This window comes from Diaporthe amygdali, assembly GCF_026229845.1.
Source record: "Diaporthe amygdali strain CAA958 chromosome Unknown NODE_16_length_960263_cov_65_539585, whole genome shotgun sequence".
In the NCBI taxonomy this organism is placed as follows: domain Eukaryota; kingdom Fungi; phylum Ascomycota; class Sordariomycetes; order Diaporthales; family Diaporthaceae; genus Diaporthe; species Diaporthe amygdali.
In genome coordinates, this window is record NW_026517036.1 from 98,549 (window position 1) to 124,816 (window position 26,268).

Here is a 26,268-nt window from a genome sequence, read left to right on the forward strand (position 1 = left end):
AGAGGAGTTTTAGAAGCGAATGGGGTTGCTTACTGAGCATTCGCATCCTCTAGAGCTACAAACAAGCCTTAGTGACGGAATGGCTGAATAGCCCAGCCCACAGGGCACCAACGGACCAATACGGTGACCTTGGGGCTGCTTTCCTTAAGGGCCGATGTAACGCTGGCACGTCCCGTCAGCAATTGGCTCAGCATTGCTAACTCCTAATGCTCGATAACGACTGACAAAAGCTTGCTGATGCTCACCTTACGATTTCAGACAGCATACAGCCCACTGATGTGGAGAGCGGATTTACGGAAATAGGGCACAGCGTCCATTGACTCAACCACACAAGCATGTACGCACAACGGCTCTGGATTTTGCTATAGCAGAATGAACAATTAGACGTCTCTGACAAGGTGCTGACACAGCAAAAGACTACATCAGAGAACAAAGCTCCTTAGTCACATCCTTCCATAATTGCACAGCTAGCTCTGTAAGTTACAGCACCCAGCTACTGCGCGCCAAGTCACCGCCAGGGCTCCTGATGCAGCTACTCCGATTGGGGAACACGATGGCATCCCTCGGAGGATTCTGTTGACAAAGACAGCAGTAACAATTCCAAATTGCGGGCCCTTTGTTGACTTACGACCCCGGACTATCCAGTCAAGAATTTGATAACAACTTTGGCTTACTCAGGTCGCTCAAGGGGCCGTGTGAGCCAAGGCCCCGGGGGCGATGGCGGCGAGATGTAATGAATTGGTCAAGATTTCCTGATCATGAGAAATCTGATCCTATGGGGCTCTTTGGGGAAAATAGAGCAGCCCATCTTCATCGAGACCACGAGGTTGAGACAAGCATATAAGAGGCAGTCAATCACTCGATTCTCTTTGTTACATTGGATCATCAGACCATCTTGTATCGAGTCTCCCTCTCTGTCATCAATCATTGTCAAGTACTATCTTCTCATTAGAAGCCAATCACGATTTTAATATGAAGCTGTCTGCGAAATCTATGCTGCCGGCTTTTGCCTTGGCAGGAATGGCACTTGGAGATTGTGAGTCTCCTCGATTTTGGAAGCCGAACCTTGTGAACTGACGCGAACAGCTGTTCCTTTCGAGCGGATCGACAAGAATGACTCTGTGAGTGATCCTCGTAAATCACCAAAATAGAGGCGATCCATACGAGCACTTTTGTGAGCGAAAAGTTCAAAAGTTGCCGGAGATCGGGGCGCTTCGGAAACAGGAACCGAAGAACTCATGTACAGCATCAGGTCATGGGTCATGGCTAATACAGAGACAGATGCTACTGATCCTCGACCTGCAGGAGGGCCTCTACAATCTCGCTAGAGACTTCGACGCTACCCTCTACCGCGATTCGATGATCGCTCACTCTGCCATCGGGAAGGTTTTCGACCTGCCTGTCGTGATGACCACCTCGGCCCAGACAGGTCAGATACCTTATTTCTAAAACTCGATGATTGCGATCCGCTGACAACCGATAACAGGCCCAAACGGCCCTCTGCCACAGGAAATCCTGGATATGTACCCTGACGCACCCCTTATCCAGCGCCAGGGCGAGGTCGATGCCTGGGACAACGCCGAATTCCGCGACGCCATTAGGGCGACCAACAAGTCGCAGATTATCATGGCCGGCATCGTCACTGACGTCTGTGAGTCCACTCTCATTCTATCTTTCCATAGACTCGCTCCTCTTGCCTCGAAGTGTCATCATGACTAAGACATGCCCCCCCGCGAATCAAGGCACGACCTTCCTCGCCCTCTCGCTCCGCGCAGAAGGCTACTCTGTCTGGGCAAACGTCGAGGCCTCGGGAACCACGACGCCCCTGATCCGCGACATCTCCAACGATCGCATGGCCCGAGCGGGCGTCAACGTCGTCTCCTTGTTTTCCATCATCTGTGATCTCATGCGCGACTGGCGCAACACCCCCGGTGCGGCGGAGCTGTTCCCCTGGCTGGACCGGTACTTCCCTGCGTACGGTATGGTTGCGAGGGGGCACCTCGCCGCGATTGAGAACGGGACCGTGCTCCCGGGTGAGGACGCGTTGCCTAAATAAGAAAAGAGGTGGCCTGGCGGGTTGCGAATATGCAAAGGTGAGTCCGCCGTGGAAATGTCGCTGGAAAGCCTGATGGCTAGGATTGGGAGATGTTGAGTGGTGTTGAGGAGTGGTTGGTTCACCGTGGCGGAGGACCAAGTTGATACGAGACGACGTATGAGCAGGAAGTTCAGCTTATGAGGGAGGATAGAGAGGGATTTTCACTTCTTAGATATTTTTTCAACCACATATTTGACTGCGCGGCAGATTTGAAGCTTGCGAAACCACGCGGTCTGCTCTGTGACGTTGCACGTCAGTTTGCCCTACATAGTCACTCATTATGACTGCCTCACACTCTCCACTCAGTCCTTAAGAGCGTTTGCGGACACTTGCCTAGTTAGACATCAGTGATATGGAAACTCGCTACCTGAGCAGTATCACAACAGAGACCTGTAGTCACGGAGACTCAATATTCGACTTCGCTTTGCTCCCAGTATAAAAACACACACATCTTCCATCTTCCTCCCTGTTCCACAGACTTGTCTTCCACTGTCAAAAACGACAATTTCAATTTCCAAGCACAACTTGAAAAGAAGGAAAGAAAAGCAAGATGCCCGACTCTTCAAACTTACCAACCCAACGTTCGGTGGACTCGGTAAGCAGTGTAGACTTTAGCACCAAGAGCACCGAGGCGAAAATAACCTCGTACATGTGGTACATCCACGTGCTGGTGCGAGTGAACACAGAGGACCGCCTGAGGGGCAACCTCGCCCCCTTTCTGGGTCAAGAAACAATAACAACAACCGCCGCCGCCGCCGCCTCACCTCCTTATTCGCCCTCACTCGATCTCGGCGACATTACCAGCGGCGGTGGCGGCGGCAGTGCGCTTGGCCACGAGGGCGACGGATCACGCGCTGCGAACAAGATGGACGACCTCACCGATTACCTGATCCTGCGGTACTTCTCGCGTGTGATTCTGGAGGAGCTCGTTGACACGGCGCCAGTCAAAGAGCACACGGACGGCTACGCCCAGGTGCTGTCGGGCATCCCCACGCACTTCCGCGAGGAGTTCTGCCGCCGGCTGTACAGCCTGCTTTTCAGCAAGCGCATCGTGGAGTGGCCGTCAGGGATCGACGTGCCGGAGCCGGCCCCAGAGATAGCTGCTTCTGCTACAGCCTCGGCAGGTACTGACCCTGAAGCGGCCCCAGGTGACAACAAATCTGACACAAGCCGCGTCCGCATCAAGGAGGAGGAGCAGGAGGAGGAAGACTCAGAGGGCATTGAGCCATGGCCTACGACTGAGGATGAGAACATGTCCGACGACGACCAATACCATGTCGAAGACGAGAGGCGATCGAGCCCCGGCTATCAGTCCAGGTATCGCTCCGCCAGCCCCTGGCCCGACACGCCATCACTCGGGTACAGCCCAGGGCTGGCGAGGGCTGCCTACTTCGGGACGGCCAGCTCGCCTCTGCCGATGAACTATTTCAGCAATTGGCGACTCAGCAGGAACGGGTACGGGCCCGCCCGAGACGCATACGCATACGCAGGTGCAGGTGCAGGTGCAGGCCGCGGCGAGGGCCTGCTGCCACCATCGCGGGACGCGAACCAGCATCATCAGCAGCCTGTGCCTCCACATACCACGCCTCAGGATCGACCGGTCTCGCTGGTGGACTCGGGACGTGGCCAGCCCCAGAGCCACAGCCAGCAGCAACAGGTCAGCCACACCGGCTCGTACTGTCCCTGCTGTGTAAGGGAGGCTTGGTGGGACGGCGAGGGAGCACAACGATAAACGACGTGCTTTTTAACTTTGCTTTTTTGGTTCGAGGCGTTCGGCGAATCCCGTTTTCTCAAGACATCATTGCCCGGCGGAGTGGTAAAATGGGTACTGTACCCGCAGAGCTAACTGGTTTGACGTGAGTTGGGTATCACAAGTGCAGGTTCCCACGATAGAATCCGATGACAAGCTTCACCCTGCCCCTGCGGTTGGCGCGACACAGGGAAGCGTCAATCCATCCATCGTCGATCGTCGAAAAAGCATGTGTGCTGGTGGTTCAGCGGACTGGCGGCATGGCGGACTGGTCGGGATGGGCTTCACCGGGAGTCGCTGTTGGCGGTATTGGGTCGTAGCGCGATGCTCCCATGACTGTGGGTAGGAATCACACCTGGGCTATCGGATTGGGACCATAGGCTCTGACCGGTCAATGGTAGTGAATCCTCCAAGGTGGGTGACAGCTCAGTCACACCTTGGCTGGCGGTAGATCCTGGAGGTCACCTCCGTCTTGGTGCCGACGGCACACGGCTGGCGTGGGGTGATGGTCGATCCTTGGACGGGTTAGGAAATGTATCGAAGATTCCAAGGATGCGAGAGGTTCCGGCTGCTGGTGAGGAGAATAGATAGCCAGCTTCCCGAACTGCCGATCGTATGTACGTTATCTCCACCTGAGGGCCAGATGGAGGCAGATGCATGGCACGTTACAGGGTGCTCATCAAGGCCGACAGGTACTGATCCGCATGTAGACAAGATATCGATTACCAATTGACGCGTACGGAAATTCAAACAGCCCACTGGGGAAGTGCCAGAGCCCTTTGCGTGCACCCTCCGCATCCATTTTGAGATCTTACTTCCGTGACGTGCAGAAGCGCAAGCCACACACCCTCGAGACATGCCTTGTAGATGATCCCAGTCGGTCCCGCGACCGGTGTGAAAACCCCCGCTTCTACGTGACGGCAGCCCGACCCGTCGAGCCCGTTCCTCATTGCCTCAAGCCATGGGCTGATTAGGATAACAGTTAGCCAAATTGTTCATCTCCGTATTTGGAATGCGGTGTTGAATCTTCGGGAGGACAAACATGCGAGCCGAACCACAAAAATGTCACGATAAGACCCTCTCTTCTGCTTGCAGTACAGTGTGCTCATGTGACTACTTACTTGGGTCTCTGGGCTGCGGCTTAGTCGTCGTCGTCGTGGACGGCGCTGCTGGGGGTTGGCTGTTGAGGAAAATGGAAAAGCCGACCACTGCCATGACTTGCTGCTGAGCTGAGTGTTGATAATGGAGAGGAGAAAGTCCAGTGATGGTATCCGCGGAGTGAGTTGACGAGGACTCGATCAAATGCGCGCCTTGTGGTAGGGCTTCACACAATCCAGCCTGAGGTCGGTGACCAAGCAAAGTCGACTCAAGTTTCGCGAATAGCTTGATGAACGGCGTGGAAAAAGAGTATCAGGAGGCTTGTTGGAAGTGTCTGAATGGCCGTACCATGGCATGCGTCTTCTGGAGGCGAAGCATCGAATTTATAGCTACGGCTGCCCGATTACCAAGTGTTCCGCGCGACAAGGACGAAAGCTTAGCAGCGTGTCCATGAGCACTGCAGGCAGTTCTACATTTTCCGCAAGGTCAACGGAATTCATCAAGATGGCCCGATGACGAGTGGACCGGGCTCGCAAGGGGGCTCCATCGAATGGGTCTACGATTGTGACAGGTACCGGGCTGACAGTCCAGGGGTGGCGAGATCACGGGTGCGGCCGTCTTCAGAGCTCATTGGCGTAGATTCAGAATGGTTGCCAACCTCGTCGACAAGTCTGCCGTTGGATCATTCTTGACGCGGAAAGCCGGTGAAGAAGACGCAAATGAAGCGTTCGTGAGATCTCCATACGGTGAAGCGATTCTCTGTCATGCCTAGGAGCCACTGAGAATCCTGAAACACGGGCCTTGTGCTCAAGTGACCGAAGGCCGTACTACACAATTCCTCGTGGGATAAGGCAGACCCAACCAAGTCATGCCTTGCAGGAGCAACTGACGAATGGGCGTGGAGAATGGTGCGAGAATCGGCATGCGGACGATTTGTGCTCAGACAATTGACGCCGAAATGAGAGACGCCAAAGGGGAGAATTCGATGTTCCAAAGTCGCACGGCATGAAGCTGTTCAACACAGTTGGGAGGAGGCCGACCGCTACTCGACGTCAGGGCCAATGATTGACTGCCCACTTCGTCGAGGGAGACCAAGGAACGACGAAGACATGCCACAGTCAGTTAGGCCAAGCCGCCAGATTCGTGCGATGCGATGCGGACGAGGGGAACGCGCGAGAATCTCCAGGCCGAAGCCGAAACCCAAGTCCAAATCTCAGACCAACACCCGATCCTTCCCAGTCCAAGCGAGAGTCTCACGTGGAAAGGGGGCGATCTAAGTGCTTGCGGCCCGAATTCGACTAGGACGGAACATTCTGATCCTCCCGCGGAGCTTTGGGCAAACGAGGCGAACGGTGCCTCTCTCGCTTATGGGCTGCGCTTATTCTCGTTGGACGATTTCAGTTGGAGGTGTGTCGGAAAGCCCGCCTTGCCCGTTGCAGCAGTGGGTGAGAGCAGCGCCGGGCGTATGATGATGAGCAGAAAAATCCATTCTTCTTTGGCACGTAAATATGAACGGTCGAAAGTGGGTGATTTTCAAGACCGCTTGATTAACCGTGCGTAATACAAAGTGTGAAGAAGAAGAGAAGAGAGGAGAACCAAGAGCAAGACCGACGTCGCAAGGGAAGTAGTTCAATTGAAAAATGGCACTCTACCGCAGCAGCACGTGACCATGGGACCCAGCTGCCGGTACGTACCGATTTTAGCGCCGAACTAAAGAATTTGGTGGGGCGCGGCCTTCCATAAAATTTCGACTTCAACTTTTGCTTTCTGCACAGTTTCTTCCTTCATCAACCAACAACGACAATTACCAGCATCGCGTCGCAGCTCAAGCATGTCGCCTCCACGCCAGAAGGGATGGCCTCCCAGTTGGCAAATGGACGCAGCGCAGATACGATTTTGCAGCTCGACACAGGTTTGAAGTCACTCTCCTTCTCATCACGGTCAATGTCAATCCAGTTCGCCCTGGATTGACTGTCCCTTCACGCGTCCTTCCCTTCTCCTTCTCCATCTCTTGCGATCTCGTTTGCGAACAGTCAAAGAACAGCGAGGTCAGCTGTCTTGACACACCCACAAATTGCCTACCGCTGTGTTCTCTCTATGCACAAGACGGTCAACTTTATTTTTATCGTTCGTGTGGAAGAGCAAAACCAGGGTCTAGACAACCCGTCCAATCCACCCTGCTGGTGTAGATTAAAGTGCAACAGCAGGACTAATGCGGACAGACATCCTCCCAGCATCGCGTACTACGAGAAGGAAAGATTGGGGGGAGGGATGAGGGAGCTTGAAATCACGACTTGACGATTGACTGGTCAGCCTTGGTCGCGACGACGTGCTTCTGAGGAGGAGACGGTCGTGTTTGGAGGCTGCCATTTCCATCGGAAGCCGTCACAGTCACGCCAACAGGTACGCCATCAATTCGGAGAGTCAGCCAGACAGACTGATGGCGAGTCGTGCCTCATCTCGTCGCACGTTCTGCCATTCACGCACACAAATGGACCTGTGCCCAGCGATCCTCTGTTCGCCTCGTGCGAATTCAGGGTTGATTGCTGAGGCAGTTCGATCACACCAAGGAGCCATCAAATCCCCATGATGTCAATTTCCAATCGACAGGTCCTAGATCAATCGGGGTTTGGGAAGCCGGGTTCGCTGTCAAAGGCTTGAGCCCGGTGGAACACTCCTATGAAGACGCCATATTCCACTCCGTTCGCCGAGATCGTCGATCTTTGAGGTTGGGGAAAACCATGGCTTTCGCCTACATTATTTTCCGCAGCATGCTCACTTGTTCCTTTTCTATCTAGGCAGGTAGCCCATTTTTGGATAAGATCCAATCAAGCAAACAAGAATAAATCGCAGACCAGAGAACTCCCACCTTGATATGCGTCCAAGTTCGGCTTGCTCACCCCAGAGCCAGTACGACCCAATACCATACCGTACCGTGATCATGATTTATATACCCTTTCATCGCTACGCTCGGTTGGAAAGCAAATAAGCAAAACACACTCAACATTCCTTTATGGTCGCCAGTCGCGTCAATTCTCCTTGACCCAGGACGGACTAGTCTCCAGAAATGTACCTGCTGTCCATGAAAGAAAGTAGGAACTTTGACAGTAAGCGCCCAATGTAGTCTTCCTCGACGTTCCGTGGATATGGGTGGCTTTCACCGGTAGGAGCCATAATCGGGGCCGGCGTCAACCAGTCCAGCTCGCTGTCTACAAGAAGTCTGTCAGCACCCCGGCATTTCTCCCCTCGACTCACCAACCAACTCTCCGAAATATAACTCACAGTCAAATTGCAGCATGCTCCTCAGGCTCATCACCATCTCCATCGCCGCACTGTCCAGATCGCCCGACGGGTCATGGCTGGTGTCTACCAGCGGGTTGAATGATTTGGCCGACGCGTCCCTCGAGTGCGTCTGGTAGATCTGGTGGAACTGGAACGCGAACTGCTTGAAGGGCATGTCCTCGATGGCCTTGTTAACGTCAAGGGCTTCGGCGCGCCTGAACTTGACGGGCCGCCGCCTGCGCATCTCGATCTCGATCTCCGAGATGGCGAAGACGTCAGCCGACGCCTGGATGGACTCCATCAGCAGGCAGAAGACGACAAACGCCGCCGTGCACGGCGCCCACTCGGCGCGCGACCGCCTCTTGAGCAGCTTGCCGAACTCGTCAAACAGCCCCGCCACGCCCTCGACGATCAGGTCGTCCACCACCGCCTTGACCTGGCGGTTGAGCAGCCGCGGCGTCATCCACGGCCCGCTCGCCGCGACGGGGTTGACGGCGCGCAGGCTGTCGACGCACTGCTGCGTCATGGTCAGGTGGTGCGAGAGCATGTACTGCATCGTGTACACGGCCAGCGCGCGCCGCACGATCGGCGACCCGGACTGCTGCGCGTACCGCTGCACCACCTGCAGCACCCGGCGCGGCAGGTCCGTCTTGCGCGCCATCGACGCCGTCAGCTGCATCGGGCACCCGGGCTCCTGCACGATGTCGTCGGCGTACTTCTCTACCTTGCGCTTCAGCTCCGCCCTGAACGACCCGCCCGACCCGTCCACGTCCAGCCCCAGCGGCGCCGACCTCAGCGCCTCCAGCTCGACGCGGTCCTCGCCCCCACCACCGCCACCACCGCTGCCCACGGTATGGAACCAGTGCTGCATGACGTCCGAAGTTGCCGCCCGCGGCGTGAAGAACTTGGCCTTGATGGACAGCTTGGACCGCAGGCCGGCGCCCGACGAGAGCACGACAGTGACGTCCGGGTGGTCTGCGCCGTTGAGGGTGAAGCTGGCGACGTTGTCGGCGACGAAGCGGGCCATCTCGTCGCGGGCAAAGTGGGCGCGCATGAAGGCCGGGAACAGGGCGCGCGTGAAGTCCTCGAACTGCCAGCACACGGCCTGCGGGACCTGGGCGCAGAAGCGCTCGCAGCTGCGGCAGGGCCGCTGCTGGTCGCATTTCACCTTGCGCACGTGGCAGCAGAAGCAGGCGCCCTTCTGCCGCACCGCCAGCGCGCTCGCCCGCGTGTCGTTGGACAGCGCCCCCTTGCGGCCCTTCTGCGACGCCTTGGACGCGTCCGGCGTCCCGTCGAAGCTGCCGCCCCCCTTGGCCCATGTGTCCGGCGTCGCGTTGCAGAACAGGAACACCGGGTTCTCTGCTGTCGCTGATGCTGATGATGACTGTCCTGCTCCTTGTGCTGCTGCTGCCTCTGCGAGCCTGGACGCCGAGGACGTCGACAGGAGCGGTGGGGACGAGCTCTTGCGCTTCTGCGTCTTCCGCACTTTTGATGTGGCACGGTCCTTTCTCTCTGCCGTGGGTATTGCGATGGCCTTGCTGGTGGCAGAACTGCCTCCTTCGAGCCTGAACTGGAGTGATCCGGGTGAGGCTTTTGGGCTAAGGTCGATCGATGACCCAGATCCCGATGGAGGTGTGAAATGACCCATTGATGAACCTGATTGGTTGTCGAACGAATCCGGGACGATGGGTGTGTTGTACTGCTGCTGCACCGGAATATGGGTCCAGGGAGGAGATGCATTGACACCAGTCTGCATGGAGGAGGGGATGTTGAGATTCATCAGCGCCTGAGACTGAGCATCATCTAGGCCGTCGAACCCAGTATTTGGCAGCATGGAGAAATTGTTGAACCCGAATTCAAAGCCTGGATACATTCAGTATGCAGCCCCTCTATCAAAACACACACCTCCAGCATCCCAACACACTACCATCTCGTCAAAAGGGTAGGGTAGGGCAATTTCACTAACCAAGTTCGCTTTGCCCAAAGAGGGCGGTTGTGTTTGGTCCCACGCCAAAAGCCTGCCCCTGCTGCAGTGCTTCTATAACGAACTGACCATGCGAGACATGCTGAACGTCCAGCGGTGAGCCGGAAAACCCAAAGTTCGCTGCTCCATTGCCAGCGCCGCCGGCTCCAGCGGCCGGAGACGCGTTCGTGAGAGATGCGGCGCCGTTCATTGGGGAGACGGAAAGGGCGTGCTCCATAAGCGGTCCCGGCGAGGGTGTCTGGAACATCTGCTGCTGCTGCTGCTGCTGTTGTTGTTGTTGGTGTTGGTATTGGTGCTGGTGCTGGTGTTGGTGTTGGTATTGATGCTGGTGATGATGCTGAGGGGCGGCATTGCCTACAACCCCCCATGACCCCTGGCTCACTATCGAAGGGCTGGTGTCGAAGCCCAACGACCCGGCCAGCTCCTGGAGTGACCCGGCGGCATTACCGCCCTCTGTGTCGAGGAACTGCCACGACTCGAGGTCGTCGTCCGCCTGAGAGAACCCAGACATGGGCGACGTCCCGGACGAGATGACTGAGGCCATATGGACGTCCTCCTGCTGAGGCAGACGGTGGCTACTACCAAACGTGCTCTCCTCCTCGTGGTCGTACCTGTGAGAGTAATCGTCCTGTGTAGGGCGGTGTTGCTCGTTGCTATCTCTCCGGTGCTGCTCCTCGTTCGGTTGAAGAGGAGGCTGGCGGTGTTCCGCGTCACGATCCAGCTTCGCGGCTTCGCAAGACCGTCCCCTCTCGCTGGAGGTTCTCCACGTATATGCGATTGCTTTTTCCTCTCAGCCCTCTCGCTCTCACACTCTGTCCGAAGAAATAGTTGGCCCGCGTGGAGCGTTCGATGCGGTGTGGATGTAACTGTGCGCCAGTCGCGTCCTTTGGCTTTCCCCTCTTCCCGCTTATTGGGACGGCCAGTCTCATGTGAACCTCTGCATATGCGCGCGGGCTCAGAAAAAGTAATCAGACTAGGCAAGCTGCATGGAGTCGCGCGTTATCTCGTCTCCTTGATATGGTTTTCCCCGCCGGGACGAGGCCTCCTTGCCTCCCGTGTTTCTCCCCTCGTTCTTTTCCGGTTTGCTCTTTTCCTCTCGTCACTTCGAAGCACGAGGAGGTCCTAGCGGACGGACTGCTGCGGGGGCGCGACAGGTCGGCAGATGTGAGCTCAACGTCGCTGCCACGTCTCCCTCTGTGTATCCTGCACCTCGGGTGTTCGCTTTTGGAAGCACATGCATGGGGATGCGGGTAGTAATATAATCTCCGGCGTTGCTCAGTCCCCAAGCAGCTGCCGTTAGGAAAACGAAAGAAAAGTCACTACAGGAATCTACGATGGAATTTCCCGCTGGGGAAAGATGCAAGCCCCCTTGGGAGCACGAGAGCGAGAGAGGGCATGGTGGTTGTTTTATTTCCAGCAGTCTGGGAAATGTCTCGCGGCTCACTGCCCAGCGTCCGAGGGCCTGCTCAGCCACTATACCGCATGAGGCGACCGACAGCAAGGATAGCTTGGACGGTTCCAGCCAATGCGACCCCCGCAACGTGACCGAGAAGCAGAGTCTCCAGCGCCTCCTCTCGGCATGATGGTGCAGGAAGCCGGTCTCTTTGCGACAGGGGTCCTCGTCTCCCTCAAGCAGTCAAGTCTGGCCCAGTCTCGCATTCTATCACTCCACACCCGTTGCCCGCCGCCACAACACACAAGCAACGCCACGAGGCCTGCCACAAAGGTACGCGGTGACTGACCTCGGGCTGACTGTACCTGGGAAAGACTCGGACACAGGCACTCTGTCCTCGTCTGCCATACACACTCGACGGGCCGGACTGCACACAAGTCCGCCTGGGCCACGTACGGCGCTCAGGCGTGCCCAGGGGCAAAAGCGGCACTGCTTTCAAATCATCTGTCAGATGTCATGTCACCCGGATGCACACATGAAATGATGGATGGGGGCTTGTGGGCGTCGACGTCGTCACCGGCCGCAGGACGGCGACCGCAAACAACAACCCCAGATGTATATCAAGCTGCCGTGGAACACAAACACTGGCTCTGGAATTTCGCAACTTCTAATCTCTGCTGTGCCACCAGGGAATGAGAGAAAGGAGGAAGAAAAAGAATTGGCATAACACACCCCCAATCGGATGTGCTCCCAACGAAGCGGTGCTACCACACCCCTTCGATTCTAGTGAAAATCTACATTTTTCTCTTTCAGTTGGGGCGGAATGCATGGCCAACAAGCTGCAAGGTCAAGGGCGGAATGCAAGCGGGTAGGCGCTGGATTCTTCTTTTGAGGCAGACTGAACCACGCACCAAGCAAACGCTGTCTTTAATGTTGGGGGGAGAACCAAGGACAAATTTACCGGTTGCAAAAACAATGGGAGGACTCTGTCGTCCTCCTTCCATCCACCACCAGGGGAATGAAGAAAGCAAAACGCATGGCATGGCAAAGCAAGGCAAGGCGTGGTAAGCAGGCATACAATTGCAAAGGCGGGCAAAGCACAGCACAACGTCCAACAACTCCTCGAGATCACGGCCTCCCACCCTCGCTTTCTTCCAACCCCCATCCCAGAATCGCTAATGGCATGTCCCGGCTGGTATCCAGTCTCCTTCCCAAGGTCCAAAACACACGCGCACACAAACAACAAGGCATGTCGCTGTCGGTCTTTCGCAATGCCAAAACAGGGCGGAAGTGAACACCAAAGGCAGAACAAGCAGAATGTCAGCCACGTCGCTCTCACAGCGGGAGGTCCGCTCCAATCTCATCGTCCGCGGCCGGTGTTCACCACCGCGGCAGGCCTGCTCGCTGTTTTGGATGTCTTTCTTTCAATTTGTCTTTCCTTTTTTCCCTTTTTTCCGATTGGTGTCATGGGGCTCGTGAGTTGGGGTCGTTAAGAAGTATTCCTTTGATTTGATTTTTTTTTGTCGATGTTATAATACACTGCCGTTTCGTTGAACTGCATTCGTCGGTTGGCGAGCGAAGGTAAGCAGGTGAGTGAGCTAGCGCGAGGGCTGTCCCTCTCTCTCTCTCTCCTCGTTTCCTTGGTCTGTCATCCTGCATCGTGCTCCTTCTAGTGGAAGGAGCGGATGCTTCCTGTGCGTAAAAACGTATAATCAACTCCCTGCCCCAGTGTCGAGGAGTCGACGGCCGGTTGATGGGAGGATGGAATGGTTTGAAAACGTGTGACGGCACCAGATACTCTGGCCCATCATGTATGGAAAATCAATCCGTGCTGAAAAAGCACGACATCGATGAAAACGTATAAAATATATTGCGTCGAGGTGACACCTTTGGCACCGGACAATGTCCCAGTGGGAATTCTGACCCGCCGACAATCAAGACGGCCGGTCCTGTTCAACCGCGGCTGAACCTCGCGGCAGCGGCCTTAGCCCTCTCCTGGATCTGCTGCTCAGTGCTGACGTACAGCCGGTCGAGGTAGTCCATGGCCTGGGCGTCCTTGAGGATCTTGGCGACCTGGATGCCGGCGCTAATGAGCTGCAGAATGTTCCTATCGTCCTTGAGCGGGCGGCTCTGGTGCTTGGCCGCGTGCCTCATCTCGAGGCTGTTTTCGAGGATCGTCACGAACTGCTTGATCTGCCCGTTGTACAGCACCCGCGCTGGGATACGCCGCTTGGTCGCCAGCCGCTTGAGCAGGTACACCCACTCGGTCCACTCGCGGTCCTGCGGCCGCTCCACCGGCCTCATGTCCTGCGTCAGCGGGATTGGAAACTGGTACTTGGCCACAAAGTCGTACGCGCACTGCGACAACCGGTCGTTGACCTGCGCCAGCACGCTGTCCTGCTCCTGCACAAGCAGGTTGGTTGGGAGGTGCGGCAGCTCGCGCTCCTGCATCGCTATGTACTCTGGCGGCGGTCGCTGGAGGAACTGGTGTGGCCCATCGAACTCGTCGCGGTTCGATGGCCTCCGTTGTGATCGGCTGGCCTTGCCGTGTGAAGACGACTTATGGTGCTTGCCTGGCGGCGTCGTCCCGGTCCCACCACTGTTGTCGATGGAGTAGTCGGACAAGCTAGGGGACGCCATGATGTCGTCCATCGAGTCCGTTGGTGAAAACCTTCCCGGGTGATCCCAATTTTGTGAGTTCGTGCTCTTATAAGACCCATAGGCTTGTGCTGGGGCGGCACCATTTCCGTAGGTCATTGACACCGGTCTTGAGTTGTATGCTTGAGAATTTGAGTAGGCCGTCTCGGTTCGCCCATGATGGCTCGCTGTCACTGTCGCTATGGTTCCTGGAAGGTTGTACGCCGAAGCGCTCCCGCTGTATTGTATACTTTGGGAATTTCTCGTTATTCTCACTGTCCATGGCTTAGGGGACCCACTTCGACTGCTCTGGTCTTACCTTTGCGGCGTGCTGCTGTAAGCTCCGTTGATGACGTCCCGGCTCCCTCCGCTCGGGTACGGGTCTTGGTACACGATGGGGCTTTGCTTCGGGTCAGCTGCACAAGTCCATTCGGGGAATGTCTCTTCTGGTCCGCACCTTCTCGTCCCCCATGGTCCTTTGGAAGTCCTGTAGGCAAAGTCCGACTGCGCCATCTTCGCAAAATAACTCCGCGTCCTGGGTATCGGGATGTCCAAGGGTTGAAAAAATTTGACACGGCCTCCGGGAACAGCAAAAAAAAACGCAAGACAAACAGACTAGCAGACAAAGAGACACTTGTTGCCACAAGTGAGGATCATGGAATAGCTGGCGCTCTCCTCCTAATGACTGTCCACGGAATAGTCCTGACGGGCCAAGTTTACTTGAGAGTTTGGATAAAAACTGCTCTTGTTACCAAGGGATCCCACGGCTATGGCAATTAGTCCTTCCGGGATGTGTGGTTTCCGTGGTGCAGCGGTGTGTATTCAGTTTGTTCAGGTGATTGCTCCGGAGTGTGGACGGCGACTCGCAAGTCTTTTGTCCTAGAAATGTCCAATACGGGGCGACGTGAGGAAGCAGCTAATACCATAGCGTAATGCTTGCTCAGGAAAGTATGACTGCGTGACAGATGGGCTGTCTTGCCAACTCCGGAAGGGTTGCGAATAACTTCAGATGAATGATCTTGCCGGTCCAAACGTGCTGCTCTAATGCCGGGGGTAATTATATCTATGATACCTGAGGGGAGTGGCGAAGAAGGGACCTTGTCTAGGTGAGCAGTAGCCGAAGCCTATCGCCAAGGCAGGGCGGCAGGAACAAGAGTCGAGTGAGCGAGAGTCAACACAACTTCATTTGGCACCCTGCTTAAGGATCCACAATCCACGAGACCAGGGACAAGATCTTCAAGCCGCATGCACGAGGAGTCTCGTTACTGTGGGCAATAACGAACCACAACAAATCGGGCAATTAGAAAAAAGCAAGCAGGGGGCACGGAGCGCGGCACAATTGCCAGCAATTCCCACTTGGAGGTTCCGTGAATGTCAGGTCAGGGAACGCATTTGGAGCGCAGACAGCGAGCATGGTGAACAGCTGGCTGGGGGGCCAGGGACTACCCTGGGGTTGCGCAATTGGGCGTACGGGCGGGCTTAGCAGAGTCTCCTAAGCCGACATGACCAGCTTGGGTAAAGCAGCATGATTTGCAATTGGTGTGCAGGCGGCGCGGCTGTGGATTTGACCTGGGCGATAGGGCATCGATTGGGCCTCCATGGCTGTAACGAGAGGGTATGTCGTGGCCCAAAGGTTGACAGTCAATCCAGGTTTGGTGGAATCATGGAGGACAGATCATGCAGGGAAGCACCCAGATCTTCGGGCAGCGGTGACAGCAGCTGGGGACATTGGGCAGTGAAACATGGGAATGGGCAGCCCAACCCAGGCATTGATGCCAGATACAGACGCCGTCTCACACAGCGGTAGCCTTGAAGTCTAAAGAGCTCCTGGTGATAGGTCAGCAATTCCACGAGAGTCGGGCAGTCGATATTGGACACGCTGGTGAGGAGAAGACATGCAGAAATAGAACCTGTCATGTCCGCTTGCCCGAGGCGGCCGTATCTGCATGTCTTGAGTAAGAACGTTGGGGATCCGATTCCTCAAAGTCGGGGTGGTTTTCCGCACGAGATTTGGAGAGGTATTTTGGAGTGCAACCCTGGACGAGAACATGAGCCCATTGTTGCGCCCAGGCTCGCAGTAAAGTTTCGCCAGTTCCAGAAGATAGTTGGAACATGGACGAACTTTGAACACTCCAACAAATTTCCCAAACTCCAGGGGCTTGTGAGATGAGGTCACAGGGAGGACAGAAGCGGGGTCCTGGGGGGTCCCCGGCAGCCCTGGGTGAGCTGGCTGCGTCTCCAGCATGACGGCCTAAGATAGACCCGAGACTCCTGGTGCCGGCGTTACATCTGTCATCCTTTTTTGGTGATGAACTGCCCTGACAGATCCTGTCATGGCTCAACTTGCCTCTCGGTCAAATGCATTCGCGGGATAGAAAGGTGATGGGGTTTGCCGTTGCCCGGGCCAGACCCTATTCAACCATCGGACGATCCTTGAGAGTTTGTGGGAGTGCCACGAGGCAATCGTTATGCTTCGGCGACGGCAGGCAGGGCATGACGTCTCATATGTTTCGGCGTGCAACACATCCAAAAGGAAGCCCTCGAGTCTAATAACTTGTCGGACCCGATCTGCTGGGAGGGCGACCGTTTGGATAGTCCTAGTCTAGAAGAACTGGCTCGCCCTTGCACGTGCTAATATTAGGTCCCGAGTACCACTGCAGCCCGGTGAAGGTGGTCTCCGGTCTCCACGATGCATTGTTAAAGTCTACGGCCTCGTGGGAAGTAGATCAGCTGAAACAATTCCAGAACAGTCTTCTAAAGGAGACGCGCCGGTCCAGGAACGCAACTTGTACCGTAAAGCCGCATCTTACCTCGACCATCCTACGAAGCGCTAGATTCTGACGCCAGCCTCTGTTCAATCTACGCCTCTCAAGGCAGCAGTATTTGAGCATGCAATAAAATGGTGCTAAGAAGGAGTAGCGTCATCCATTTTCCTAGTGTCAGCATTCCGATCCACACAGGCTCATCTCGAGACGAGCTGCTGGCTCCTCCGCTGGACGTGCCGAGTCTAAGGGCGCTGGTATGCGGCTGCTCAAGTCTCTTGGGAGGACAAATCTGGTCACAGATGATCTGCATCCGCACGTTCGAGTATGCGCCCTCCAGATGATCATCTTGAAGACAGACAACAGGCGCGCAGCAATAAGGATACTTGAATTCAAATCCGAGTAGTCCATAGGGGAACTCTTGAAGTAACTCGAGGGCACCGAGAACTCTTGACCATGGCGTCTTGACCATGACCTCTTGGTACTGACTGCCCGGCTTGCTCAGCTTTCAGATATCCTGTTGCCTAATGTGACCTTTCAAGAGGCTTGTCCTAGACAGCTAGTACCGTCTTGGAACACTGCAAGGCTAGACCGCTGCCCACGTGGAATCCCAATGGTGAGATGCGCGCTCAACAGCAGAATGTAAGACTCTCAAATCCTTGACAATCGGTGCCAAGAGATATGGCGACGCTATCCAAGCCTTTCCTGACTTGAAGGCCGTCTCAACAGCCGCCAGCTTATGTCTTTCCGGTACTTTGGCAGCTTCCTGGTCGGAGCGATGTGGCTTTCTGGCTAGGCTATTCCGTCTTGGTTGGAAGCAAAGGGATCTGGACCTTTCAGCTTTGCTATACATCCGGGGGAGATGAATCAATGATGCTGAAGAGCGACCAAGTGATCCGACGTGATCCTACGCCTCGGACCCGTCGTCTCATAAGAAGGACCGCGGCGCCGGCGCCATTGGGTGGGGGGGAGGGAGGTATCTCTCGGGGCGACTCGATCCCGGCCTCATGGCGTTCTACGGATCGACCGAATTTTCGGTGAACCCACAACCACAACGGCAACGGAGATACCATCGGAGAAGTCGCAACGGATGCATAGCGTGCAAGAGACGCCACGTGAGGTGCGATGAGGCGAGGCCAATCTGGTGAGTCACCCTCATATTGTCTTCAGTGATACACCCAGATACAGCGGAACGATATCATCGCATCGATTGCTTCCACTCCTTCGTCCAGCATCTATTGAAATGAGCGAGGCTCGTCTCGAGGCTGATAAGTAGTGCTCACAAAGTGCGAGCTGTGTTCGCAGCGGCTCCGGGTGCTCATACTCTGATGACTCCGTATCGATGGGAGAGCCATCATCATCCGATGGTCGCGATGGTGGCGCCGAGCACACAATGGCATTTCGGTCCAGGGTCAGAGACACATCTGAGCCGCCAGCTAGCAACGTAGAGCTCGAGGGGCCGCCGAGATTCGAGGCCGATGCATTTGTCACAACCCTCTTCTCCGGTGCTCCAGCTGAGTTGGCAGACAAGACCTGGTGGTTGTTCCGCACGAGTATGTGATTGATTTTTCAGCTCTGTCCCCAGCTGAGTGACTGACTTGTTACTGCACAGTGGCACAGGAGAGCATGACCGGCTTTCGATCTTCTGCAACGGGAGCAACGTTCAAGTAAGTACCAACTCTCTCGTCCATGCGCCCATGATCTATCCGAAAGCGATGCTGTCAGTTCGGTCATCCCAAGTCATTTTTCGCAGAGGGTTGAGCTTTTAAGCTGACACATATCAGGTTGCCTTTACCGCCTTGGAGCTCAAGTATCAGCAAGTATGCCTCGTGCAACACTGGAACTGCTATGCAGACGATGCCCACAGAGCATATCAAAGTCCCCCTGCTACATTTCAAGCAGGACGCCTTCAATTTCATCAAGGGCCATCTCGAAAGCCCCTTCAAAGACATTGGTGACTCCGTCATGGCAACGATCAGTAGTCTGATGCTATTAGAGGCGGCCTCATGGGAGGTGAGAATTCTTCGTCTGGGGCGGAAAGCGCGGGTGCCAACCTCAGTACTCATCTGGCTCCAGTAGACAAACCCGGATGCCCTGTTGGCAATAGTCATGCACCTGAATGGACTGGTAACCGCGGCAAACCATCATTGCGGCCCAGTAGTCACGGCGGAGTTGACCGTGTTCCAAAAATTTCTGGGAATGTGAGTATAGTTGTGACATATCCACCACATACATGCTGACCAAAATACCTCTACTAGGGCAATTGGCAGTGTCACGAGGAATGGAGTGGAGGAGCAGCTGTCCACGACGGTCAGCAGTGTCGAAGGATGTGCTCCGCTTAGCGTGCTGTTTATTGGTCTGTCAAGCAAGCCAACAGGCGCATGGTGGTGTGTAGACGGAAACGCGTCCACCAATTCTAATCGTGGACTTTTAGACCTCTCGGCTGCAAGTCGTGGGCAGCGACGGGATCCGGGTGTGGCCATTACTCGAATGATCGCGTACATGTACCTCAGCCTGGTACTTCGTCCTGGTCGTATGAGCAACGAAATCCTCGAATGTCTCATAGACTCGATCGGCAGAGATACGGAGAGGCTTGAACGAAACGCGAGAAACGATTCTGCTGAGCAATCTGTTTTGTTCTGGAGTCTCATGCTGTCTAGCGCTGCGCTCGCCAGCACGACACCCTTGCCTGGTGTTGATGGCGAGAGGCTGGGCTCGAGGAAGAGAGCGATTAGTAATGAGCTACGCGGCACAAGTGCCATGCTGCGGTTGCACACATGGCATGCAGCCGTTGCTGTACTGAAAAGGGTTGCTTTCGTCGAGTTCGAAGGCGAGCAGGAGCTCAAGCAGCTGTGGGAAGAGGCAGTCTGCAACGCAGAATCATGAAGTCTGTCTATCACTAGAGGGCCAGCCGGACGGATTGAACCAGTGGCCTGCTGTACTCGGCAGGACAGCTTTGCAACCGAGCTGGTCCACCACAGTGTCCTAGAATAGATAGTGTGCCAGCAGACGACCTTATCGCTCGATGTGACGTCGGGGACGAATCCGATGCGCCCATTGATATCGGGATGTGGATGAAACCGCAACAACCGCAACCGTGCAACGTTGCTCGCAGCCTCCCAACCTTCTCATGAGCGAGAGAAGCCGTGAACGAAAAGACGTGGTTCGGGAAGATATGAAGAGACCAGCCACCTGGACGCCACCAGCCTCGGCTTCGACGCGATCTTCCCAGCCACGCAGCCACGTAGATCACAGGCTATTCGGCTGTAGTTGATAAAGCCATTGTGCTCCCGGTGGTGATCGTCAGGAGAATTACTTGCACTGGGGCTAGGAAGCAAGTTTCTCAAACAACTAGGCGACGGGCCGGCCATGAAAATCGCTCGCGCATGACCGACATTGCGCGTCCGGAAAGTACAGAGGGAGAAGAGTCAGAGAGTGAGCGAGGCTGGTTTTTCCCCCTCTCAGTGACAACGAGAGCGAGGATGTGCCAAGGGACGCTGGTCAAAAGCAAGACCAGCATTAACGGCGCATCCCGAGGTTTCCGCACGAGGCAGGAAGCAGCGGTGGGAGAGGTGCCAATCATGCGCTGGGCTTGGCGTGATAGAGTTGGACTCTTGCATGGATGCGTTGTCTTCGCTACTGTCGACCTGGCCAGTAGAGAGTCACGACCAGCCATCCCAAGCCACACGATTTGGTCTTGATTGGCTGGGACAGCTTCCCGGACCAGCAAGTTGGCTTTGATGGTGAAGCTTGAAGCGTGACGGCCGAGCATATGTTGCAGGAAGGAAGAGACAACGTGCCCAGAAGTGTGTGGGAGGAGGAGGAGCAGAAAGGTCTAGACAGTGGGGGGATAGAGAGGGGAGAGAGGAAGAGAGAGAGAGAGTCCCATTGCAGCCGCGCCAGTTGGCAGCTCACGCACCAAATGCTCGTGTGATGCGGCCAATGTGATGGCCAAGCGGCCAGGCGTGCAGGCCCGGGGCAGCAGGAAAGCAGCAGGACAGCAGTACAGCAGAGGACAGCAGAGCAGGTGAGTGAGACGCAGGAGGTGTGAACAGGCGCCGAGCTGGCAGGCTGGCAGGCTGGCCAGGCGATGGAGCTGTTCGTGACGGGAAATGGGCGTGGGCAATCGAGATGAGCAAGCTGAAGATGGCTCGAAAATGGGAGGGGAAAAGGGTCAAGGAGGGAGGGCTGGGAGATTCATTGGCAGGGGTGCCGTGTCATTCACCATGGTGCTGTGTCCAGTGGGAGCTCGCCAGCTCAGAAGGGTGGGGCCCCACCACTCTGCGCCGGGTCCCCACCCGCAGCGCCTTGGTCGTGCCCTGGTCGTGCCCTGTCCCCCTCGCTGCAAGTTTAAAACCCAAAGCGGCCCCTCTCCGTGCCCAACTCAACATCGTGCTCCCCTCCTCTTCTTCTCTCCCACCACCCAAGCTCACACCAGCTCACCCTCGCGTCCTGAAGCATTACTGCCCAACCCAGCAACGTCCACGCTGTTCCTCTCGGTTCTCCTGCTGATCTCCCGTTGTTTTCGCCACTTCTTAACAACCTCACCCATCGTTCCTCTTGCTCGAGCTTGACTCGCTCCACTCCCGTCTTACTCTCAATCATCCATCTCCGACCCAAAAAAGGATATCTCTGTTTTGCTTTTTTGAATCACAACAAACGTTCCACAAAGGAGAACAATCCCGTTCTGGAATACTTTGCCGGTTGTGTTCGCGCCCCAAGGATATCTCATCTCTGCTGTCGCTGCCGCGCTCCAGAGCAACAACATATTCAGTTGTTCCACAAGGACCACTCGTATCATTCACCTCTGACTGATTTCGTCAAGTGTTGATACCTTCATTCCAAGGGACATTTTGAGCAGCCGCTCTGGAAAGGATGACCACCGTTGTCACATCAAACCGTTCGGATACCATGTCTGGATACCATTTGGATAGAAGCGAAGTCCAAAGCCCTTCTAGGTATACTACACTTACTTTTCTTTTGTCCTTACCCCTGGGAGGCGTACTGTGTGCTTCTGTGTTCGAGCCTGTCATGTAATGAGCGAAGTCTTGTTTCAAACGAACCTTCAACTCTGGACCCATCGAGATTCCACTGGACGGACAATGAGAACCTCACAAACCCAAGGACTGGAGAGAACCAAACCAGGAACACGGAACCCAAGGATTTTTCTTTCTCGCTTTGCCTGATATTCCCTGGGAGAAATCAACAACACATTGAGGATGCCATCATTGCCTGATTTACAGACCTCGGGAGAAAATTTACGACGCTGTCATGCGTCCGCATCATTTGATGCTCCGTGAGTATCACCCTCAGTGTGCAGACTGCTATAAACAGATTTTGCCCCGGATCCGTGGATTATTTTTGCTGGAACCCAGGGTTTACACCCTGAGCCTGGTCTTGCAGAGGAGCTCCTGGACTTTTTTCCTTGTTTTTTACGTCGACTTCCAGTATGGGCCATATGGTCCCTGTGGAACCGGCTATGGCCAAGCCTCTACCGAGGCCCAGGGTACCGGAATCATAACGATCAATCGAGACACGTACCACTCGAAGCTCTATGGCTTGGTGTGGTGGTGTTCTATTCAACATTCTATAGCAATCTAATTTTGATTGCTGTGCAACCGCACATGGATATATGTCCGATGGACACCGAACTTTTGCCAAGGAGTTTGCCCAGCCGGATTGTTGCAGTGCTTTTTCATCAGGACCTTTTTTCACGGACCAGTTTTGCCTGTTGAGTTTTCAACTCGGCCAATCTAGGCAGCACGTTGTGCTCTACCCGAGGACTACGACTGGTGTGATGTTGTCAACCTAATCCGACAACCGTGGATGGAACGGGACAACGGAGTACACCATATCATTGCCTCTTTGGCCTAGGAACACGAACTTTGACTTGGCGTCTAAGCTTCATCTCCGTGTCTGTTCATTACCGCACTACCATCCCCGTTACCCATGGACCTTCTGCTGGAACTTGACCGGACACAAATGGCCTGCCTGCCTGCCTACACGTTTGCCTGGATCAACCGGACATGGACGCCTTCGCCTGGACTACAGAGGAACTCCTCTTAATTGGTCTGTAAAAGTCCCTACCATGATGACAACTGCTCGGACGTAGAAACTAACCTTACGTTGCTGCAGGAACAAAGTTGTTGCCAAGTTGGAATATGTCTCGTTTTGTTTTTTGGTGTTTTGTTGTTTTTGTGTTTTTAAACAATCGGGATAGTGGAGAAACAGCACACTAACCTTCCAACCTGCGATCACAGTTACACTCAGGCCACTGTTATGTCTCCAAACTCCGGGATCTTTCCTTTCTCTCAAACAGGACCATCAGCTGATCCTTCGGGATCAGCATGGGACAGTACGACAGTAGAAGGACCACAGAACTTCTTTGCAGACCAAGGAGAAACCGAGGATTACTCGTTCACAATGGGCCATTTCACTGCCGGGAAGCCCCAAACCACGGAGGACTTTCAGACCACATGGATGCCAGCTCCCACAGCTGGAGGTGAGAAGACTCACAAGGCTGAGCCTATGCGACGAATCTCCGTGAGAGGTTCTGCCAAGAGCCACCGGATCTCCAAGACTGCTGCTTCTTCAAGCAAGAGCCAACCAAGGCCTCAATCAGTCATGTCACAGGGCGCTTCACTAGCGTCGAAATTTGACATCTCAGGTAATGCACACACGTTCCAGGAAGGACCTCTTGGAAACGGCCGGATGATGGATGTGTCCCAATACCTTTACCAGCAATCTGCTGCTATGACAACATCGCCGGAGATGACCACGTCAGGCTTCTATACCCAGATGGATGGTTTGCCTGTCAACGGAATGGCCTACAGTGACTTTTCTGTTAACCAGCATGTGGACCCCAATGCCATTCCCCTGGACTTTGACACCAGCATGTCGGGTGGTTCGCCCACTCACTCCTGGGATAATCTGAGCGAGGGCACTTCGGCCTCGAAAGAGGATGTCTGGCCGCTGGCCTTGCACAACTCTCCCTTGACGAGTGTTTCGTCCAACTCCCCGGCTCTCCAGTCACTGGATACCTTCAGCCTAGGCGGGCATGCCTCTCAACCAATCATGGGACCGGAGGATCTCGACAGCAGCATGATTCCTGTCATGGGAGACGACCAGGTCTCGCTGGCAGGCTGGAATGGTCGCCGTACCGTCGGCGGCGAAGGTGAGTCTGCGCGGGATCATCCACTCTACAAGAATGCGTATCCCAAGGCGGACGGCCTCTTCCACTGCCCCTGGGAGGGACAGGCAAGCTGCAACCACAAGCCTGAGAAGCTCAAGTGCAACTACGAGTAAGCAACAATCTGACCTGTAACCCATGCCTGCGCACTAACGATGATCGTGACAGCAAATTCGTGGACTCCCACCTCAAGCCATACCGCTGCAAGGTCGACTCGTGCGAGAACGCCAGGTTCTCATCCACCGCATGCCTGCTGAGACATGAGCGTGAGGCCCACGCCATGCATGGCCACGGAGACAAGCCCTATCTGTGCACCTATGAAGGATGTGACCGAGCCGTGCCTGGGAACGGATTCCCCCGCAACTGGAACCTGCGCGACCACATGAGGCGCGTTCACAACGACAACGGCTCTACCCTGAGCGCCCGCTCAGGACCGCCATCGCCAAGCGGAAGCATCCCAAAGGACTCCAAGAACAGGAAGAGGAAGTCTGAGCCCACTGGCAAGGCCTTGACCGGTCGTAAGTCCCCCAAGCCGGTGACGGACGTGGAGGTGCCCAAGGTCGAAGATGCCTCGATCAAGCTCCGCGGCGAGTGGGCCGAGATCCAGGCGGCCCTGCCCAACCTTGTGGCCGCGTTCCCCCAGGCCGATGACCCCATGGTCTTGGACCACATCAATGCCTTCCGGGACCGCCTGGATGCCATGACCAGGATCCACAAGGACCTCTTCGCCCACAACAACGCGGGTCTGGTCCAGCAGCCGTACAACCCCTTCGCTCAGCAATCCGGCTGAATGAATTTTGGTTAGTCTCTCTTTACACCGTCGATCTCGAAGAGGGACTTCGCGCATGCCATGTCTTGAACCATGTCTAACCATAAGTGGGTACCACAGGCACCATTTGAGGATTTTGAAATCGCAGACTGCAAGTGCAAAGCCGTCGAACCAGGATTTACTGTTACAATGAGTCTCATGACCTCAACCTCCCCACGCTCCACGAGCTCACGCCGTGTCGAGCGGGGAATGAGGCTGGCCTCAGAAACCGCGCCGAGGAAGGCCACTGCCATGTGTGCCACAAAAAACGGCCCGTCAGGACCAGATCAATCCGGCCAAGGCTTCAAGCAACCCCGGATTTGAACGTCCATGGATTATCATTCCGACTTGAACGTCGAAGCCTTTCTAAGTGACGACGCCCACAAGGGCAGCTCACGGAAGGACCAAAAAAGGACACGGAAGCCGTCCTGCGTCCACTGCAGGCGGCAATTGATTGCGCCTTTGAATATTACCGTTGCTGCATTGAAAAAAGAGAATGACTAATTTTGCATTCGAGGGATTCCAGGTTTATGGGGCATGTAAACACATAGAAGATTTTTTGTATCGAAGGGCAACCTTCGTTGGATGAACAGAACAAACCACTTGGGCAACAGCAACACTTTTTGTTTCGTTTGGCTTTTTTTCCTGCCTGCTTCTCTCTTATGTCATCCGCATGCTGGCGAACTTGCGTTTTGTTCTTTGAACATTGCTGTGATTTTGGGTGTTTGAATTTGCGTTGGATAAAAAAAATTGAAAAAGATTGCGTCGTTAAACCTCTCCTCAGTTTCTCGTCTCGTAAGCGTGCCATGTCCACATGAAAACGTCCTTGTCGCAGGCATCACTCTCGCTTCGACATTGACAGCATCCCATATCGCGTCGCGGCGTCGTCGAGAACGAGAGCAAGCAGCAGAAGGCGTCTTCGTGGCCAAGAGGCTGAAGGCTCAATATCGCCGACAGCCTCTCGCCCTCGTGGGGTTCGCAACGGCCGAGGAGGAGGCCAAGGCAGCATGTGCAGATGGGATCACGAGGTCGATGCAGGAGGAAGACAAGACAGGACGGACAAACCCGCACCCCTTTATATCCCAATTCCCAAACCACAAGGGAAAAAAGAAGCCGCCAACAGGGCGTCTTCTGTGTTTCCCCATACCGACATTTCTTCGCCTCCCTTGCGCACACCGACTCCCCCCTCTGAATGGGCAGAGAGGGCCAGACACCGCCGATCAGTGGGCGAAGATCCCGCAGTCGGGTTTACCACGCAGCCATACAGGCG

General features: G+C 55.2%; 5 protein-coding genes across 5 annotated transcripts; 4 read left to right on the forward strand and 1 right to left on the reverse strand.

The window, feature by feature from the left end:
* Positions 1–972: 972 nt before the first annotated feature.
* J7T55_007304 (uncharacterized protein) lies at positions 973–2,056 on the forward strand (the record flags this gene model as incomplete). The annotated part of the gene is made up of 5 exons (XM_053144054.1): positions 973–1,036; positions 1,087–1,121; positions 1,282–1,429; positions 1,487–1,651; positions 1,743–2,056. 5 exons carry the CDS (start codon positions 973–975, stop codon positions 2,054–2,056), a joined length of 726 nt encoding a protein of 241 aa, XP_052992996.1.
* A 589-nt stretch (positions 2,057–2,645) lies between these two features.
* Positions 2,646–3,827, forward strand: J7T55_007305 (uncharacterized protein; the record flags this gene model as incomplete). Its single annotated transcript, XM_053144055.1, has 1 exon — positions 2,646–3,827. One exon carries the CDS (start codon positions 2,646–2,648, stop codon positions 3,825–3,827), a length of 1,182 nt encoding a protein of 393 aa, XP_052992997.1.
* A 9,728-nt stretch (positions 3,828–13,555) lies between these two features.
* J7T55_007307 (uncharacterized protein) lies at positions 13,556–14,711 on the reverse strand (the record flags this gene model as incomplete). The annotated part of the gene is made up of 3 exons (XM_053144056.1): positions 13,556–14,477; positions 14,559–14,644; positions 14,697–14,711. 3 exons carry the CDS (start codon positions 14,709–14,711, stop codon positions 13,556–13,558), a joined length of 1,023 nt encoding a protein of 340 aa, XP_052992998.1.
* Positions 14,712–18,008: 3,297 nt separating this feature from the next.
* J7T55_007308 (uncharacterized protein) lies at positions 18,009–19,887 on the forward strand (the record flags this gene model as incomplete). Its single annotated transcript, XM_053144057.1, has 7 exons — positions 18,009–18,145; positions 18,307–18,554; positions 18,614–18,668; positions 18,786–19,014; positions 19,081–19,202; positions 19,260–19,330; positions 19,436–19,887. The coding sequence occupies 7 exons, from the start codon at positions 18,009–18,011 to the stop codon at positions 19,885–19,887; spliced, it is 1,314 nt and encodes a 437-aa protein (XP_052992999.1).
* A 3,537-nt stretch (positions 19,888–23,424) lies between these two features.
* J7T55_007309 (uncharacterized protein) lies at positions 23,425–24,980 on the forward strand (the record flags this gene model as incomplete). The annotated part of the gene is made up of 2 exons (XM_053144058.1): positions 23,425–24,302; positions 24,359–24,980. 2 exons carry the CDS (start codon positions 23,425–23,427, stop codon positions 24,978–24,980), a joined length of 1,500 nt encoding a protein of 499 aa, XP_052993000.1.
* Between the last annotated feature and the right edge of the window lie 1,288 nt (positions 24,981–26,268).